Source organism: Pristiophorus japonicus, chromosome 10 (genome assembly GCF_044704955.1).
Source record: "Pristiophorus japonicus isolate sPriJap1 chromosome 10, sPriJap1.hap1, whole genome shotgun sequence".
Taxonomy (NCBI): domain Eukaryota; kingdom Metazoa; phylum Chordata; class Chondrichthyes; family Pristiophoridae; genus Pristiophorus; species Pristiophorus japonicus.
The window spans coordinates 175,822,600-175,840,746 of NC_091986.1; the positions used below are offsets into that span (position 1 = coordinate 175,822,600).

The following is an 18,147-nucleotide window of genomic DNA, read 5'->3' on the forward strand; positions in this document are numbered from 1 at the left end:
GAAAGATCCCACAGCACTATTCAAAGAAGAGCAGGGGAGGTCTCTCCGGTGTCTTGGCCAATATTTATTTATCCCTCAATCAACATCACCAGAACAGATTAAATGGTCATATCTCATTGCTTTTGTGGAACTTTGTTGTGCACAAATTGGCTGCTGCATTTCCTGCATTATAAAAGTGCTTAATTGTCTATAAAAGCCTGAGACAAGGATATCCTGAAAGGCACTATATGAATATGAATTCTTTCATTACTTTTGAGAGATGAAAGTAATGCAGGGCTATATTTGTGTACTATTCAAATAGCTGAGACCAAGTTGATCTACTGTCAAATAGAATCAATATTAAAAATGATCACCAAAAGAATGGTTTTCTTTGAGGTGTATAAAGTAACCTCAAAGGGCAGGCAAAATTCTACTTACGTTTGTTATTGATAAGATGAATGTTCATTTACAACAACTGATTGCTTTACTTGATGCACAATTAAATTAATAGACTCTGTCATGTCCTGCATTGAGCAGTTGTCAGATTTCACGAATATAGGTGATTATAGATAATTTATATGTACATTCTTATTTTGCAGTGGTACATGATCAGCATTGTGCACATTTACAATCGTTGGCGAAATAGTGAGATTCGTTGTTATGTCAATGGTCAGCTGGTTTCCTATGGCGATATGGCTTGGCATGTCAACACTAATGATGTAAGTTCAATGTTTGATTTAGAGGAACAAATAAAATAAATGGGTTGAATGAGCAAGCACTTGTACAAGGGGTGATTGGAAGATGAGGGATCAAGATATACTAAGCTTATTACATTTATCATATTGCCACTTGTTAATGTTTTCAGAAGAAATTCTATAATACTAAATCTGACGCCCCCAAAAAAGTTTTTACTTTTTTAATGTCATGGGGTGCTATGCAATGGAAGAAAACTTAAGCATAGACTATAGTTCTTTAATGTTTTGATGCCTGAATTCTTATTTTTGTAGCTTTGTGCAACAATTCTGTTGGTTGTGTAGGGGTTGCTAATGTTGAATCAAGCCTCTCAGAAGATGCAGAGGAGATTTACGAGAATTATACCAGAGATGGGGCGCTTCAGTTATGTGGTGAGACTCGGGAAGCTGGGATTGTTCTTATCTATCCAATAAAAGGGGTTCTGATAGAGTAAATAAGGGAAAAAATGCCACTGGCAGGAGGATCAGTAATCTGAGCACCTAGATTGAAGAAAATTGGCAAAAGAACCTTAGGGGAGATGAGATTTTTTTTTACATTGCGAGTTATGATGATCTGGAATGCACTGGCTGAAAGGCGAGTGGAAGCTGATTCATGAGTAACTTTTAAAAGGGAATTGGATATATATTTGAAAAGGAAAAAAATGCAGGGCTGTGGGTAAAGAGCAAGGGAATAGGACTAATTGGATAGCTGGCATAGGCACTATGGGCCAAATGGCCTCCTTTTGTGCTGTATGATTAAGCTGCAGTCTCTTGGTTCTGCTGGAAAAAGTTTATTTATGATCTGTTTGTTTTAACTGATACTGAATATAATCTTAGAAAATAAAGTTATACCATGCTTGGCTCATAATACATAAACATTTATTATTGTGTTACTTGTTTTCTTTTTGTAGAGTTTTGACAAATGCTTTCTGGGTTCATCAGAAACTGCAGATGCAAATAGAGTATTCTGTGGCCAGCTTGGAGCAGTGTATGTGTTTACTGAAGCACTAAACCCAGCACAAATATTTGCAATACATCAGTTAGGACCTGGATACAAGGTATGTCTATATGGCCTCTCTAGAATTAGTTATTTTTAACTGTGTAATATTGAGATGTGTGTATGCAGTGTATTTACTGAAATTTGAAGAGTTTAAGGTTTTTGCTTTCACTACTTTACCCAAAAGACCAGTTGTACAGTCGTTACATGAATAAATTCTTCCTGATATCTGTCCTAAACTTCCAATTCACCAGGCTTAACCCAAACTCTCTTGTTCTTTTCTCCCGGCATACCTTAGTGTGGTGCTCTGGGTTAACCTTTTAACCTTGTATATGCCTTTTAACATCTTGTATACTTCTATAAAAGTCCTTCTCAATCACCTATTTCCAAGGATGAAGGGCTCCAGTTTCTCCAGTCTTCATAACTCAATCCTTTGATGCTATGAAGTTTTTGCCTTTACCGGAAATTTCCTGGAAACTTGCACCATAGTAATGGCGTATCAATGGCATGTGCCATTATTCCAGTATAGAAGTTCCAGGAAATAATGGGTCAATGCGTTATGCCATTATTTACACTGCACCATAAGTTACTGGGACTTTAGTGCTCTTCTGCCGATGCCCTCGGTTAAATCTTGAAAAGCTCATTTTCATAGCTCTGACCACCATTGCAGCCGATTGCAATTGCAAATATTCTGGATTTTCACGTGTATTCTCGTTGCAGTTGCTTGGAATGATAAATAATGGCGCAGGTGACCTGGTATTGATGTGATTTATGGCCCTCACATGACTCTCAGGCTGAGAGGACAACAAAGGAACCATCAAAGCTGTAGATTCTCATCCCTGCAATCTGGAACTTTTTCTCTGATTTTCTTGCTAATTCTTTCAGTTTTGGTAGTGCCAGATTTGCTGTGAGTGATTCAAAGCAATACTTTTAGAACACCCACCCCTCTCTGTGTTAAGAAGGTGAAAGGATTACAATGATCTATCAACTGGGCTTTCCCCTGTTCTTAATTGTCATGGATGATCTGGAAGAGGAGCAAAGGAAGGAGCCACCATTGCCGAAGACTGCATCAACGTTGCTACTTGGAAACTGCCGACATAAATTTGTCATAATGTAATTGCATTCTCCCTCCCTTCTGTGTAAGGATTTTAATTTTAATCTTGCTGTAATTTTTTTCAGTAAAGTATCTTTGCTCATTGACTTTACTCTTTCCTTTTCTATTCTTGCACTGAATCTAATTATATTTGTGGTCACTGCTTTCCAAATGTTCTGCTCATTTTAGGTCACCTACTTGTTCTGCCTCAATACCCACAAGTAGGTCAAGTACATCTTCCTTATTGGAGTCAGAATATAATGACTGAGAAAACAGCGCAGAACACATTGTAGAAAATATTCTATCTGAGATTTTTTATATTGCAGTTTATTTTGGACAATTAAAATCTACAATTCTAACTTTTTTCTCTACTTTTTTGATGAAGCTGTAGCATTGATACAGATATTTTATGATTTTTAAATACATTTAGGTACACATACATGCAAGTTATGAAGTTGTACATATAATTTATGAATAGTGTCTACTCAAATATTTTAAGAAGCCATTGCATGATTAAGATACATGTCTATAGATATTTTATGAGGTTATTGTATATTTAGGTATTTAATTACACAATTTTTTGAGACTCTGCATTTCTATATGTAGTTTATATGACACTACACATCATGACTGCATGGGTCCTTCGGGAGAAATGTATTGCCATCTCTGGCTGCTAGTACTGTTGAGTAATGCAGTTTGAAGGGCTGAAGCAGATTGTTTGGTCCTGGGTTGTGGGATTAGTTAGATTTAAGGGCAACCAAATAGATTTTGAATGCTGGTGTTTGTTTTTGGTACTCCTCATGGCTGATAGATGGGTTGCTTCGTTGAGGAGATTTCCAAAAGTGGCCACTAGATTCTATGGTATTCCCCAATTTCAGGTTTTGACCCAGGCATCACTCGCTCCAAGTATCAAGAAAAATCCACGTGCTTCAGCCACGTGTTTGTTGTGGTTGGGGCTGCACTCTGCCATAGAGGGAGCACGTAATTTCTCAGTTAGTAGTGAGAGTCATGCTAGTCTGCTTGTCGTTTGGGTGGGGGGACTTTTCTAACCAGTAGGCAGACCCAGCAAGCACTGACCTGGGTCCTCTAGAATGGTAAGGCCAGTCATGCTCTTGGTGATTTCTTGTGCTTATGTCCAGAATGACTGGATATGGTTGGGAGAGACACGCCCTTCTTTTCTCCTTGTTAACTGGTAATTGCTTGTTATTGGGCCTCCCCGTCACGAAACTAATGACTATCTTTTATTGTTTTATTGAGTTGTTGAGTGCTCTCCCCACTTTCTCCCATCCCCTATGTCCTCATTTCTTTTCTTCCTGCCCGTGACCACCTAATATCATTCTGCTTAGCCTGGTGCTTCGGCATTGGGAGCTCTTTGGATTGCCAATTCTTTGTCCTGATTTAGATTTAAATACAGGAAGTATGATTAAGAAGTTTGCAGATGACACTAAAATTGGCCGTGTGGTTGATAATGAAGAGGAAAGTCATGAGCTGCAGGAGGATATCAATCTACTGGTCAGGTGGGCAAAGCAGTGGCAAATGGAATTTAATTCAGAGAAGTGTGAGGTGATGTACTTTGGGAGGGCTAATAAGGAAAGGGTGTACACATTAAGCAGTAGGCCACTTAATAGTGTAGATAAACAAAGGGACCTTGGAATGCTTGTCCACAGATCTCTGAAAGTAGCAGGCCAGGTGGATTAGGTGGTTAAGAAGGCATACGGAATGCTTGCCTTTATTGGCCGAGGCATAGAATATAAGAGCAGGGAGGTTATGCTTAAATTGTACAATACTTTGGTTAGGCCACAGCTGGAGTACTGCGTGCAGTTCTGGTCGCCTTATTATAGGAAGGATCTGATTGCACGAGAAGAGGGTGCAGAGGAGATTTACTATGATGCTGCCTGGATGCAATCTTTGTAGCACTTGCGGGGGTGCCCCTGGTGTCTTTGACCTTCACAGAGCTGGCCGTGAAGAAGCTGACGAGGGATCCTTGACTCATCCATGCGGATGACATGTCCAGCCCATTGGAACTGGGCTCGCATGATCATCACCTCGATGCTAGTTGATTGTGCTCTCTCCAGAACCTCAAAGTTTGACACCCGATCTTGCCAGTGTATGTGGAGTATAGATCTGAGACTGCGCATATGGAAAGCTTCCAACTTTTTGATGTGACGCCTGTAGGATGTCCAGGTCTCACATCCATAAAGGAGAGATGAGAGAACGACTGCCCTATACACCAACAGTTTAGTTGACAATCAGATGTGGTGGTGAGCGACCAAGTGCCTGGCTGGCTTTACAGATCCTTGCATCAATCTCCTTGTCCAAGGACCCATCACTTGATATGGTGCTGTCAAGGTACTTGAAGCTGTCCACTGACTTTAGTTGTATACTGCCGATGAAGACTGTGGGAGCAGGTGCTGTGGTGCCAGGGGCAGGCTGATAGAGAACCTCGGTTTTACTAAGGCTGATGGTTAGGCCAAACAATTCTGTTGCCTCAGAAAATTTGCTGAGTATGAATTGTAGGTCACTCTCCTTGTGTGCCATAAGGGCGCAGTCGTCAGCAAAGAGTGCCTCTAGGATGAGTCGTTTCCGTACTTTGGTCTTTGCAGCAAGGCGGTGGAGGTTGAACAGTGAACCATCTAATCGATATTTCAGGTAGACCCCAAACTCGAAGTCTTTTATGGCATAGTTCAAGACGCAGGTAAAGAATAGGTTGAACAGAACTGGAGCGAGTACACAACCTTGTTTCACTCCGTTTGAGATGGCAAATGGGGCAGTGGTTGTGCCGTCTGAGAGCACTTCACCTGTCATGTTGTCATGAAACAGTTCAATGATGTGGACAAACTTCCTTGGGCACCCAAGTTTCGTCAAGATTGACCACAGCGCTGCTCTGTTGACAGTATCAAAGGCCTTGGTGAGGTCAATAAATACGACGTACAGGTCCACGTTCTGCTCAATGCACTTCTGCACTTGTCTGAGTGCAAAGATCATGTCCGCTGTGCTCCAACCAGGTCGAAAGCTACATTCTGTTTCTGGAAGATTTACTTCTGAGACACTAGCTATGAGTCGGTTCAATACTATGCGGGTGATGTTCTTCCCAGCAATGGACAGAAACGATATTCCCCTGTAGTTACCACAGTCTGCTTTGTTGCCCTTGTTCTTGTAGAGGGAAACTATCGTAGCGTCAGGGAAGTCCTGTGGCATGTCTTCATCTTCCCAGATGCTAGTTATTATGTCATGAAAGGCCTCGAGAGTTGCTGGGCCTACTGCCTTGTAGATTTCGGCAGGGATTCCATCCTTTCCTGGAGCCTTTCCAGTACTCATCTGGTTGATGTTTTTTTTTACTTCGTCCATGCTGGGAGGAAGATCAAGATCTTCTTTGATAGGTTGCTGGGGTATGGAGTCAAGTGCTTCTTCGTTCACTGTTGAAGGTCGATTAAGAAGATTACTGAAGTGTTCTCTCCACCTCTCATTTATGCCAGTCCTGTCTTTGATCAAAGTGCTACCATCTGCTGAAAGGAGTGGAGTAGTGCTGGGTTTTGATGGTCCATAGACTGACTTGATGGCGCTGAAGAACATCTTGGTATTGTGAGTTTCAGCATAATGTTCCACTTCCTCTGCTTTCGTCTGCCACCATTTATCTTGCATCTGGCGAAGGTCTCTTTGTGCTTTGCTCTGCATGTGTCTGTAGTGGTCCCTCTTGGAAATTGAGGAAGGGTCATTTTGCTATTCTAGGTATTCTTTTTTCTTTTCATCCAGCGTCTTGCAGATCTCAACGTTGTTTTCATCGAACCGGTCTTGGTGTACCTTTTTAAGTCCAAGAGTTGTCTTTGCTGAGTCTGTCACCATCTGTTTGAGCTTTGTCCACTTCTGTGTGGTGTTGCCGATGAGCGGTCCGTGAGACATCAGCCTGTTATCGAGGTCATCCTGGAACTGCTCACGGTATCATAGAAACATAGAAAATAGGTGAAGGAGTAGGCCATTCGGCCCTTCGAGCCTGCACCACCATTCAATAAGATCATGGCGATCATTCACCTCAGTACCTCTTTCCTGTTTTCTCTCCATACCCTTTGATCCCTTTAGCCGTAAGGGCCATATCCAACTCTCTCGAATATATCTAACGAACTGGCATCAAAACTCTCTGCGGAAGAGAATTCCACAGGTTAACAACTCTCTGTGAAGAAGTTCTCCTCATCTCGGTCCTAAATGGCTTACCCCTTATCCTTAGACTGTGACCCCTGGTTCTAGCACTGATGTTTTAGCCTAGCTGTTTTAAAGGCACTTCTGCTTGGTTTTGGATGCTTGCGCTGAAGTGGAGCAATGTACAGCTGGAGAGTGGATCTGACTAGACGGTGATCTGTCCAGCATTCTGCTCCCCACATGGCTCTTGTGATTTTTACATTCTTGATGTCTCGCCTTCTCACAATGACATGGTCTATCATGTGCCATTGCTTAGACCTGGGGTGCATCCAAGTTGTTTTGTACTTGTTGGCCTGCCTGAATAGAGTATTTGTGATAGTCAAGTTGTTCTCCGCGCACATACTCAAGAGGAGGAGGCCATTACTGTTTAATTTACCTGTGCCGTGCTGTCCAATGACTCCCTTCCAGTGCTTGCTGTCTTTTCCAACTGTGCATTGAAATCACCCAGGATGATCAACTTGTCCCCAGCAGGTGTGGACCTGACCAGTCTGTCTAGATCTTCATAGAACCTCTCTTTCATATCATCGGCACTTGGAAGGGTGGGTGCATAAGCACTTATAATGGTGATGTGGCACTTGGCATTCAGGGGGAAACGCAGTTTCATAAGTCTTTCGTTAATCCCTTCAGGCAGATTCGGAAACTGTTGCATAAGAGAAGTCTTCACTGCTATGCCAACTCCGTGGATGTTATTCTCATTCTCTGCCTTGCCTTTCCAATAGAAGGTGTAGCCGCTACCTAGTTCACTCACGCAGCCCTCCTCTGCAAGTTTTGTCTCACTCAGAGCCACTATATCGATGTTATAATGCTGCAGCTCTCGTGCAATAAGGGAGTCCTTCTTTCCGGTCTTGTAGTGTCAGCTCTGTTTAAGAGTGTGCGAACGTTCCATTGTCCGAGAAGAAGTTTTCTTGTGTTATGAAGTTTTCGACTGTTGCTATATTTTCGACCGCAGAATGGGTTGAACTGCCAGCTGTTAATGGAAGGGCAGGCAATGTTTGAGCCACCTTTTCTAGGCCCCTCCCTTATAAAGGATGAACAGTGCTGTCCTAAAGAGGGCTGCTCAGTCGCCTGGGGTGCTGCCGGGTTCCTCTGCTGCCCTGAATACAGACGATCACTTGCCCACAGGCCGCCTACGTGCAGGTTTGAGGCTACGACTCCCAGTGATCACCTCCATTTGTCCTTCGTCCCTCCCCCATCGCCGCAGAACTTGGTATGTTGGATGATGGTTAGCACAAACCTGTGCATAGATGCTTTTAAAGTGGGAAGGCCAGTGCACAGGGGCGGTCCCACTCTCTCCTCCGCAGAAGCCAAGTTTCAGTGGCCCAAAATTTGGTACAACTGAAGACTTCGTTGGCTGCAGTGGATGGCCATGACGTCTTTCGTGCTCTGCCATGCCCTTTACATTCCACAGTGCATTGCTGTTCTACCTTCATGGCCATTGGATCAAACTTGATTTCCTCCTCAAATAAGGAGACCAAAACTGTACGCAGTACTCCAGATGTGGTCTCACTAACGCGCTATACAGTTGTAGCAGGACATCTCTGCTTGTATACTCCGTCCCCCTTGCAATAAAGGCCAACATTCCATTTGCCTTCCTGATTACTTGCTGTACTTGCATACTAACTTTTTGTGTTTCATGCACAAGGACCCCCAGGTCCCTCTGCAGCATTTTGTAATTTTTCTCCATTTAAATTATAATTTGCTTTTCTATTATTTCTGCCAAAGTAGATAACCTCACATTTTCCCACATTATACTCCATCTGCCAAATTTTTGCCTACTCACTTGACCTGTCTATATCTCTTTGCAGATTTTTTGTGTCCTCCTCACAACTTGCTTTCCCACCCACCCTGCTCAGGACATTATAAGTTGCTTGGTCTGGAAGTTATGGACTCTATTCAATGCCAGATCCAAGGATCTGAGGGTGCTTTGGATGAAGGGCATAGACTTGTTTATCCCTCGGCCTTTGTGGATGCCAAAGATGAGTATGTTATTTTGGCATCCTCAGTTGTCTCGGTTGTCAATCTTTGCAGTCATTTCCAGGTCATTCTTCAGCAGCTGTGTTAGCAGATGATTCCAACTCATTTATTTGGTCTTCCACTTGAGTATTATCACTGAAGAGCTCAGTGATCTCTGCATTCATCTTCTCAATGGTTACCAGAAAATTTTATTTAGCTTTCTAATTATTGCCTGCAAGTCAGGTTGTTGGGTTTGGTTTGATTTGTCTGCTTTTGGAATTTGGAACCATCTTGTTATGTATGTAAACCTATAAATACCATGTCTAACCACCAGAGGGCTTATCCTCTGGAGTCCCAAGGGATCCCACAATACCTTGGGAGTACCTGTATATAAGGAGGCCTCACAGGCTGGAGAGGCACTCTGAGATCTGTAATAAAGGACTACGGTCACACTTACTTTGAGCTTGCAGTATCTAGTCTGACTCCTTATCCAAGACATAACACATCTCACTTGCATTGCACCGGTTTGTATGAGTGGTACGTATTGATGATCCCAGGAAAGTTGTGGTGGGAATGAGTTGGATTTTTGAATGGTGTTTTCTGCATCCTGGGGCAGAACAGTCTCATAAGGGTGGGACCTGCTTTGGTCAGCTGTCCTGGAGAAGTAGCTTTGGGCACTGTTTTTGATGGCATATCAGGTGGGTCATGTGTCTTTTCATAGAATCATAGAAATTTGCAGCATGGAAGGAGGCCATTTCGGCACATCGTGTCCGTGCCGGCTGACCAAGAACTATCCAGCCTAATCCCATTTTCCAGCTCTTGGTCTGTAGCCTTGCAGGTTATGGCACTTTAAGTACATATCTAAGTATTTTTTAAATGTGGTGAGGGTTTCTGCCTCTACCACCCTTTCAAGCAGTGAGTTCCAGACCCCCATCACCTTCTGGGTGAAGAAATTTCCTCTCATATCTCCTCTAAACCTCCCACAATTACTTTAAATCTATGTCCCCTGGTTATTGACCTCTGCCAAGGGAAACAGGTCCTTCCTATCCACTCTATCCAGGCCCCTCATAATCTTATACACCTCAATCAGGTCTCCTCTCAGCTTCCTCTGTTCCAAAGAAAACAGACCGAGCATCTCCAATCTTTCCTCATAGCCAAAATTTTCCAGTTCAGGCAACATTCTTGCAAATCTCCTCTGCACCCTTTGTGTTCTGAGGTTTGTGCATTTGAGATGGAGTTCTTTGACTGGGTTTTCTTTTTTAGTGGCATGTTATAAAAATTATTTGTTGGCACTCTCTAAATGCATTTTGTACGAGTTGGTCCCTTATAGTTATTGAGTTTGTGGGGAAATAGTCTAGTGGGTGAGTCTAGTGTTTCCGTGCTTAGGCTGTTAGCCAGTTCATGGCATGGGTGACATTCCTTTTCTTTAAAATTAATTCTCTTGCTTCTACTTTGCTCTCCTGGACTTCTTGTTTTCTCCCCGCCCCCCTTCATTGTTTCCCCCCCCCCCCCCCCTTCATTGTTTTCCTCCCCTTTGTTACCTCACACTACGACAGCCACTGTTTCTTTTGCTGCTGCAATCCTTTCTTTCATCTAAAAATATATTTTTATTATCACGTTCACTCTTTACACTGCAGCTTTTCCTTTTCGTTCACTGTTTTTGTTAAATTGAATTTAATTTACCCTTTTTTTTCTCCGTGTATCCCCATCATTAATGGTGTGTCCTTTTGTCTCCAAGATCATTCTTAGTTTGAGTTGGGGATCACTCATTGAGCTAGCCTTGGAAGGAGGATTGCAGACTTTAGGAGGGAGTTCACAGACTACGAATTGCATCAGGACTCCAGCTATTAGAAAGCAAAATTGCCCTTGAAACATTGCAGCCAATGAGCGCAATGGGAGATCAGGGCTGCGGAGTTAATTTCTGTGGGTAAGCAGTGAGTGGGTTGAGTTGAAAAAAGATATAATAAATTCTCTGCAACCAGATACTAGTGCTTCCCTGATCAGTTTGGGAAGGCAGAATATCACCGTCAGAAGGCTTTGGATAGTGGTAGTTTCTTCAGAAAAAGAAAATTAACTGTGGGAGCCTTTCAAAAATCACAGGCATACAGACAGCGATGCACTGGCCCCTAACTGCTGTATGGAGTAGGCATATTTTTGTGATGTAAAACTCTTCCCATACAGTCCTTTTAATAAAAAACTAAAAGTAATACAAAGGTAATAAATCTTGCATGGCTCATTTGATAACTTTGACGTGCTGATTGACAGTTATTATTTTTGGTATGTTTGGATGTTTTTGCATTGTCAGAATTTTCATTTGGAATAAAGAGAATGCAAGTGGAATTAATAAAGAGACAGCAATGTCAAAGTGTGAGGTAATACATTTTGGATCTGAGCAAGACAAATCGGAATGTTTCCTTAATGGTGAGAGACTGGGAACTAGAGGAGCAAAGGGATTTAGGTGTCCATGTACAGAAATCACTAAAAGCTAGTGCAGAGATACAAAAAGGAATCTGAAAGTTAATGGACCATTGTCCGTGATCCCAAGGGGGTTAAAAGACAAAAGTGAGGAATCAATGCTTCAATTGTAGAAAGCATTGGGTGGACCTCTTATGGAGTATTTTTTTTGGGCACAGAACCTCAGGAAAGATATATTGGTCTTGGAAGGGGTTCAGCGCAGATTCACCAGAATAATACTTGTGCTTAAAGAGTTAAATTATGATGATAGGTTGCATAAACGTGGCTTGTATTCCCTGGTGTTTAGAAAGTTGATGGGTGATCTAATTGAGGTATTTAAAATGATGAAGGGATTTGATAGGGTAGATACAGAGATACTATTTCCACATGGGGAATCCAGAACAAGAGGACATAATCTTAAAATTAGAGCTAGGCCATTAAGGAGTGAAATCAGGAAGCACTTTTTACACAAAGCACAGTGGAAATCTGGAACACTTTCCCCCCAAAAGGCTGTGGATGCTGGGTCAATTGAAATTTTCAAGACTGAGATTGATAGCTTTTTGTTAGGTAAGGATCTCAAGGGATACGGAACGGGACCGGACTGTGTGTGTGAACCGGGGACCGAGAACGGGACCGGACAGCCTTCGAGCGGGGTTGGAGGTATGTTGCTGCTATGTGTTTTTCAATTCTTTCGGTGCGTCCGGGCATCTGCTGCACCGCTTTCTTTACCTGCGCCAATTTCCTCAACTCTAGGGAAGGTTTTTCAGGACTGGCCACATACACTGGCCTAATCAGAACTGGAGTAACTCTCAGCGACCCAAACTTTTCGAAATGGCCAGAAGTGGCATAGGTGGCTGGTTACGCCCCCTTTGGCTGAAAAAAAAACTGACTTAATAATTTCGTAACTAACTGAGTTACGCTGGTGCAAATTGATTAGAAACATAGAAATTTACAGCGCAGAAGAAGGCCATTTCGGCCCATAGTGGCCGCGTCGGCCGACAAAGAGCCACACGGCCCTTGGTCAGCAGCCCTAAAGGTTACATATAAACCTATGAACAATGACAGAAAGGCAAAGAGCACCCAGCCCAACCAGTCCGCCTCACAAAACTGCGACACCCCTTATACTGAAACATTCTACACTCCACCCCAACGGGAGCCATGTGATCTCCTGGGAGGGGCATTTGGAAAGCAGTGACCGGATCGGTCCAAGTCAGCATGGATATATGAAGGGGAAATCATGCTTGACAAATCTTCTGGAATTTTTTGAGGATGTAACTAGTAGAGTGGACAAGGGAGAACCAGTGGATGTGGTGTATTTGGACTTTCAAAAACCCTTTGACAAGGTCCCACATAAGAGATTGGTCTGCAAAATCAAAGCACATGGTATTGGGGGTAATGTACTGGCATGGATAGAGAACTGGTTGGCAGACAGGAAGCAGAGAGTCGCGATAAATGGGTCCTTTTTAGAATGGCAGGCAGTGACTAGTGGAGTGCCGCCAGGGCTCAGTGCTGGGACCCCAGCTCTTTACAATATACATCAATGATTTAGATGAAGGAATTGAGTGTAATATCTCCAAGTTTGCAGATGACACTAAACTGGGTGGCGGTGTGAGCTTGAGGGGGACGCTAAGAGACTGCAGGGTGACTTGGACAGGTTAGGTGAGTGGGCAAATGAATGGCAGATGCAGTATAATGTGGATAAATGTGAGGTGATCCACTTTGGGGGCAAAAACGCGAAGACAGAATATTGACTGACTGGCAGCAGATTATGAAAAGGGGAGGTGCAACGAGACCTGGGTGTCGTGGTTCATCAGTCATTGAAAGTTGGCATGCAGGTACAGCAGACAGTAAAGAAGGCAAATGGTATGTTGGCCTTCATAGCTAGGGGATTTGAGTATAGGAGCAGGGAGGTCTTACTGCAGTTGTGCAGGGCCTTAGCGAGGCCTCACCTGGAATATTGTGTTCAGTTTTGGTCTCCTAATCTGAGGAAGGACATTCTTGCTATTGAGGGAGTGCAGCGAAGGTTCACCAGACTGATTCTGGGATGTTGGGACTGACATATGAGGAGAGACTGGATCAACTGGGCCTTTATACATTGGAATTTAGGAAGATGAGAGAGGATCTCATAGAAACATACAAGATTCTGACGGGGCGGGACAGGTTAGGTGCAGATAGAATGTTCCCGATGTTGGGGAAGTCCAGAACCAGGGGACATAGTCTTAGGATAAGGGGTAGGCCATTTACGACTGAGATGAGGAGAAACTTCTTCAATCAAAGTTGTTAACCTGTGGAATTCCCTGCCGCAGAGAGTTGTTGATGCCAGTTCACTGGATATATTCAAAAGGGAGTTAGATATGGCCCTTTCGGCTAAGCGGATCAAGGGGTATGGAGAGTAAGCAGGAAAAGGGTACTGAGGGAATGATCAGCCATGTTGTTATTGAATGGTGTTGCCGGCTCGAAGGGCCGAAGGGCTTACTCCTGCACCTATTTTCTATGTCTATGTTTCTATAAAAACCCAGGCCAATTTAGGGAGAAAAAAGTCAGGTAAAATTCCTCTCCGACCCATCTAGGCGATCGAAACTAGTCCAGGAGATCACGCTGGCCGTATTCTATTCCCTGCAGCACTTACCATTATATTTGCGCCGTCTAACAAAAGGTCATCCAATCTAATCGTAATAATCAGCTCTAGGTCCTGCAGGTTACTGCACTTAACATAGAAACATAGAAAATAGGTGCAGGAGTAGGCCATTCGGCCCTTCGAGCCTGCACCGCCATTCAATGAGTTCATGGCTGAACATGCAACTTCAGTACCCCATTCCTGCTTTCTCGCCATACCCCTTGATCCCCCTAGTAGTAAGGACTTCATCGAACTCCTTTTTGAATATATTTAGTGAATTGGCCTCAACAACTTTCTGTGGTAGAGAATTCCACAGGTTCACCACTCTCTGGGTGAAGAAGTTTCTCCTCATCTCGGTCCTAAATGGCTTACCCCTTATCCTTAGACTGTGTCCCCTGGTTCTGGACTTCCCCAACATTGGGAACATTCTTCCTGCATCTAACCTGTCTAACCCCGTCAGAATTTTAAACGTTTCTATGAGGTCCCCTCTCATTCTTCTGAACTCCAGTGAATACAAGCCCAGTTGATCCAGTCTTTCTTGATAGGTCAGTCCCGCCATCCTGGGAATCAGTCTGGTGAACCTTCGCTGCACTCCCTCAATAGCAAGAATGTCCTTCCTCAGGTTAGGAGACCAAAACTGTACACAATACTCCAGGTGTGGCCTCACCAAGGCCCTGTACAACTGCAGCAACACCTCCCTGCCCCTGTACTCAAATCTCCTCGCTATGAAGGCCAACATGCCATTTGCTTTCTTAACCGCCTGCTGTACCTGCATGCCAACCTTCAATGACTGATGTACCATGACACCCAGGTCTCTTTGCACCTCCCCTTTTCCTAATCTGTCACCATTCAGATAATAGTCTGTCTCTCTGTTTTTACCACCAAAGTGGATCACCTCACATTTATCCACATTATACTTCATCTGCCATGCATTTGCCCACTCACCTAACCTATCCAAGTCGCTCTGCAGCCTCATAGCATCCTCCTCGCAGCTCACACTGCCACCCAACTTAGTGTCATCCGTAAATTTGGAGATACGACATTTAATCCCCTCATCTAAATCATTAATGTACAGTGTTAACAGCTGGGGCCCCAGCACAGAACCTTGCGGTACCCCACTAGTCACTGCCTGCCATTCTGAAAAGTCCCCATTTACTCCTACTCTTTGCTTCCTGTCTGACAACCAGTTCTCAATCCATGTCAGCACACTACCCCAATCCCATGTGCTTTAACTTTGCACATCAATCTCTTGTGTGGGACCTTGTCGAAAGCCTTCTGAAAGTCCAAATATACCACATCAACTGGTTCTCCCTTGTCCACTCTACTGGAAACATCCTCAAAAAATTTCAGAAGATTTGTCAAGCATGATTTCCCTTTCACAAATCCATGCTGACTTGGACCTATCATGTCACCTCTTTCCAAATGCACTGCTATGACATCCTTAATAATTGATTCCATCATTTTACTCACTACTGATGTCAGGCTGACCGGTCTATAATTCCCTGTTTTCTCTCTCCCTCCTTTTTTAAAAAGTGGGGTTACATTGGCTACCCTCCACTCCATAGGAACTGATCCAGAGTCAATGGAATGTTGGAAAATGACTGTCAATGCATCAGCTATTTCCAAGGCCACCTCCTTAAGTACTCTGGGATGCAGTCCATCAGGCCCTGGGGATTTATCGGCCTTCAATCCCATCAATTTCCCCAACACAATTTCCCGACTAATAAGGATTTTCCTCAGTTCCTCCTCCTTACTAGACCCTCTGACCCCTTTTATATCCGGAAGGTTGTTTGTGTCCTCCTTAGTGAATACCGAACCAAAGTACTTGTTCAATTGGTCCGCCATTTCTTTGTTCCCCGTTATGACTTCCCCTGATTCTGACTGCAGGGGACCTACGTTTGTCTTTACTAACCTTTTTCTCTTTACATATCTATAGAAACTTTTGCAATCCGTCTTAATGTTCCCTGCAAGCTTCTTCTCATACTCCATTTTCCCTGCCCTAATCAAACCCTTTGTCCTCCTCTGCTGAGTTCTAAATTTCTCCCAGTCCCCGGGTGCTATTTCTGGCCAATTTGTATGCCACTTCCTTGGCTTTAATACTATCCCTGATTTCCCTTGATAGCCGCGGTTGAGCCACCTTTCCTTTTTTATTTTTACGCCAGACAGGAATGTACAATTGTTGAAGTTCATCCATGCGGTCTCTAAATGTCTGCCATTGCCCATTCACAGTCAACCCCTTAAGTATCATTCGCCAATCTATCCTAGCCAATTCACGCCTCATACCTTCAAAGTTAGCCTTCTTTACGTTGTGGAGCATGGTCTCTGAATTAACTGTTTCATTCTCCATCCTAATGCAGAATTCCACCATATTATGGTCACTCTTCCCCAAGAGGCCTCGCACAACGAGATTGCTAATTAATCCTCTCTCATTGCACAACACCCAGTCTAAGATGGCCTCCCCCCTAGTTGGTTCCTCGACATATTGGTCTAGAAAACCATCCCTTATGCACTCCAGGAAATCCTCCTCCACCGTATTGCTTCCAGTTTGGTTAGCCCAATCTATGTGCATATTAAAGTCACCCATTATAACTGCTGCACCTTTATTGCATGCACCCCTAATTTCCTGTTTGATGCCCTCCCCAACATCACTACTACTGTTTGGTGGTCTGTACACAACTCCCACTAACGTTTTTTGCCCTTTTGGTGTTCTGCAGCTCTACCCATATAGATTCCACATCATTCAAGCTAATGTCCTTCCTAACTATTGCATTAATCTCCTCTTTAACCAGCAATGCTACCCCACCTCCTTTTCCTTTTATTCTATCCTTCCTGAACGTTGAATACCCCTGGATGTTGAGTTCCCAGCCCTGATCATCCTGGAGCCACGTCTCTGTAATCCCAGTCACATCATATTTGTTAACATCTATTTGCACAGTTAATTCATCCACTTTATTACGGATACTCCTTGCATTAAGACACAAAGCCTTCAGGCTTGTTTTTTTAACACCCTTTGTCCTTTTAGAATTTTGTTCTTTGCCTTGGGTTTCTCTGCCCTCCACTTTTCCTCATCTCTTTTCTGTCTTTTACTCTTATCTCATTTTTGTTTCCCTCTGTCTCCCTGCATTGGTTCCCATCCCCCTGCCATATTAGTTTAACTCCTCCCCAACAGCACTAGCAAACACTCCCCTTAGGACATTGGTTCCCGTCCTGCCCAAGTGCAGACCGTCCGGTTTGTACTGGTCCCACCTCCCCCAGAACCGGTTCCAATGCCCCAGGAATTTGAATCCCTCCCTGCTGCACCACTGCTCAAGCCACGTATTCATCTGCGCTATCCTGCGATTCCTATTCTGACTCGCACGTGGCACTGGTAGGAATCCCAAGATTACTACTTTTGAGGTCCTACTTTTTAATTTAGCTCTTAGCTCCTTAAATTCGTTTCGTAGGACCTCATCCCTTTTTTTACCTATGTCGTTGGTACCAATGTGCACCACGACAACTGGCTGTTCTCCCTCCCTTTTTAGAATGTCCTGCACCCGCTCCGAGACACCCTTGACCCTTGCACCAGGGAGGCAACATACCATCCTGGAGTCTCGGTTGCGGCCGCAGAAACGCCTATCTATTCCCCTTACAATTGAATCCCCTATCACTATCGCTCTCCCACTCTTTTTCCTGCCCTCCTGTGCAACAGAGCCAGCCACGGTGCCATGAACTTGGCTGCTGCTGCCCTCCCCTGATGAGTCATTCCCCCCAACAGTACCCAAAGCAGTGTATCTGTTTTGCAGGGGGATGACCAAAGGGCACCCCTGCACTACCTTCCTTGCACTGCTCTGCCTGCTGGTCTTCCATTCCCTATCTGGCTGTGGACCCTTTCCCTGCGGTACGACCAACTCGCTACACGTGCTACTCACGTCATTCTCAGCGGTCATCCAACCATCTCTTAAAAGTGGTGAGGGTTTCTGCATCCACCACTCTTCCAGGCAGCGAGTTCCAATCTCCACAACCCTCTGCGTAAAGAAGCCCACCCCCTCAAATCCCCTCTAAACCTTCCACCAACCACTTGAAAACGATGCCCCTTCATAATAGACCCCTCCACCAATGGAAATTTGCCCTTACTATCCACTCGATCTAG

The 18,147-nt window shown here is 43.9% G+C and overlaps 1 protein-coding gene across 1 annotated transcript in view; it reads left to right on the forward strand.

Annotated features, from left to right (window-relative positions):
* Positions 1–18,147, forward strand: part of nbeaa (neurobeachin a) — a 1,211,357-nt gene that overhangs the window by 260,694 nt on the left and 932,516 nt on the right. The window contains exons 7-8 of the mRNA XM_070892347.1: positions 579–698; positions 1,622–1,768. Coding sequence (XP_070748448.1) covers positions 579–698; positions 1,622–1,768 — 267 coding nt within the window. The remainder of the gene's footprint in view (positions 1–578; positions 699–1,621; positions 1,769–18,147) is intronic.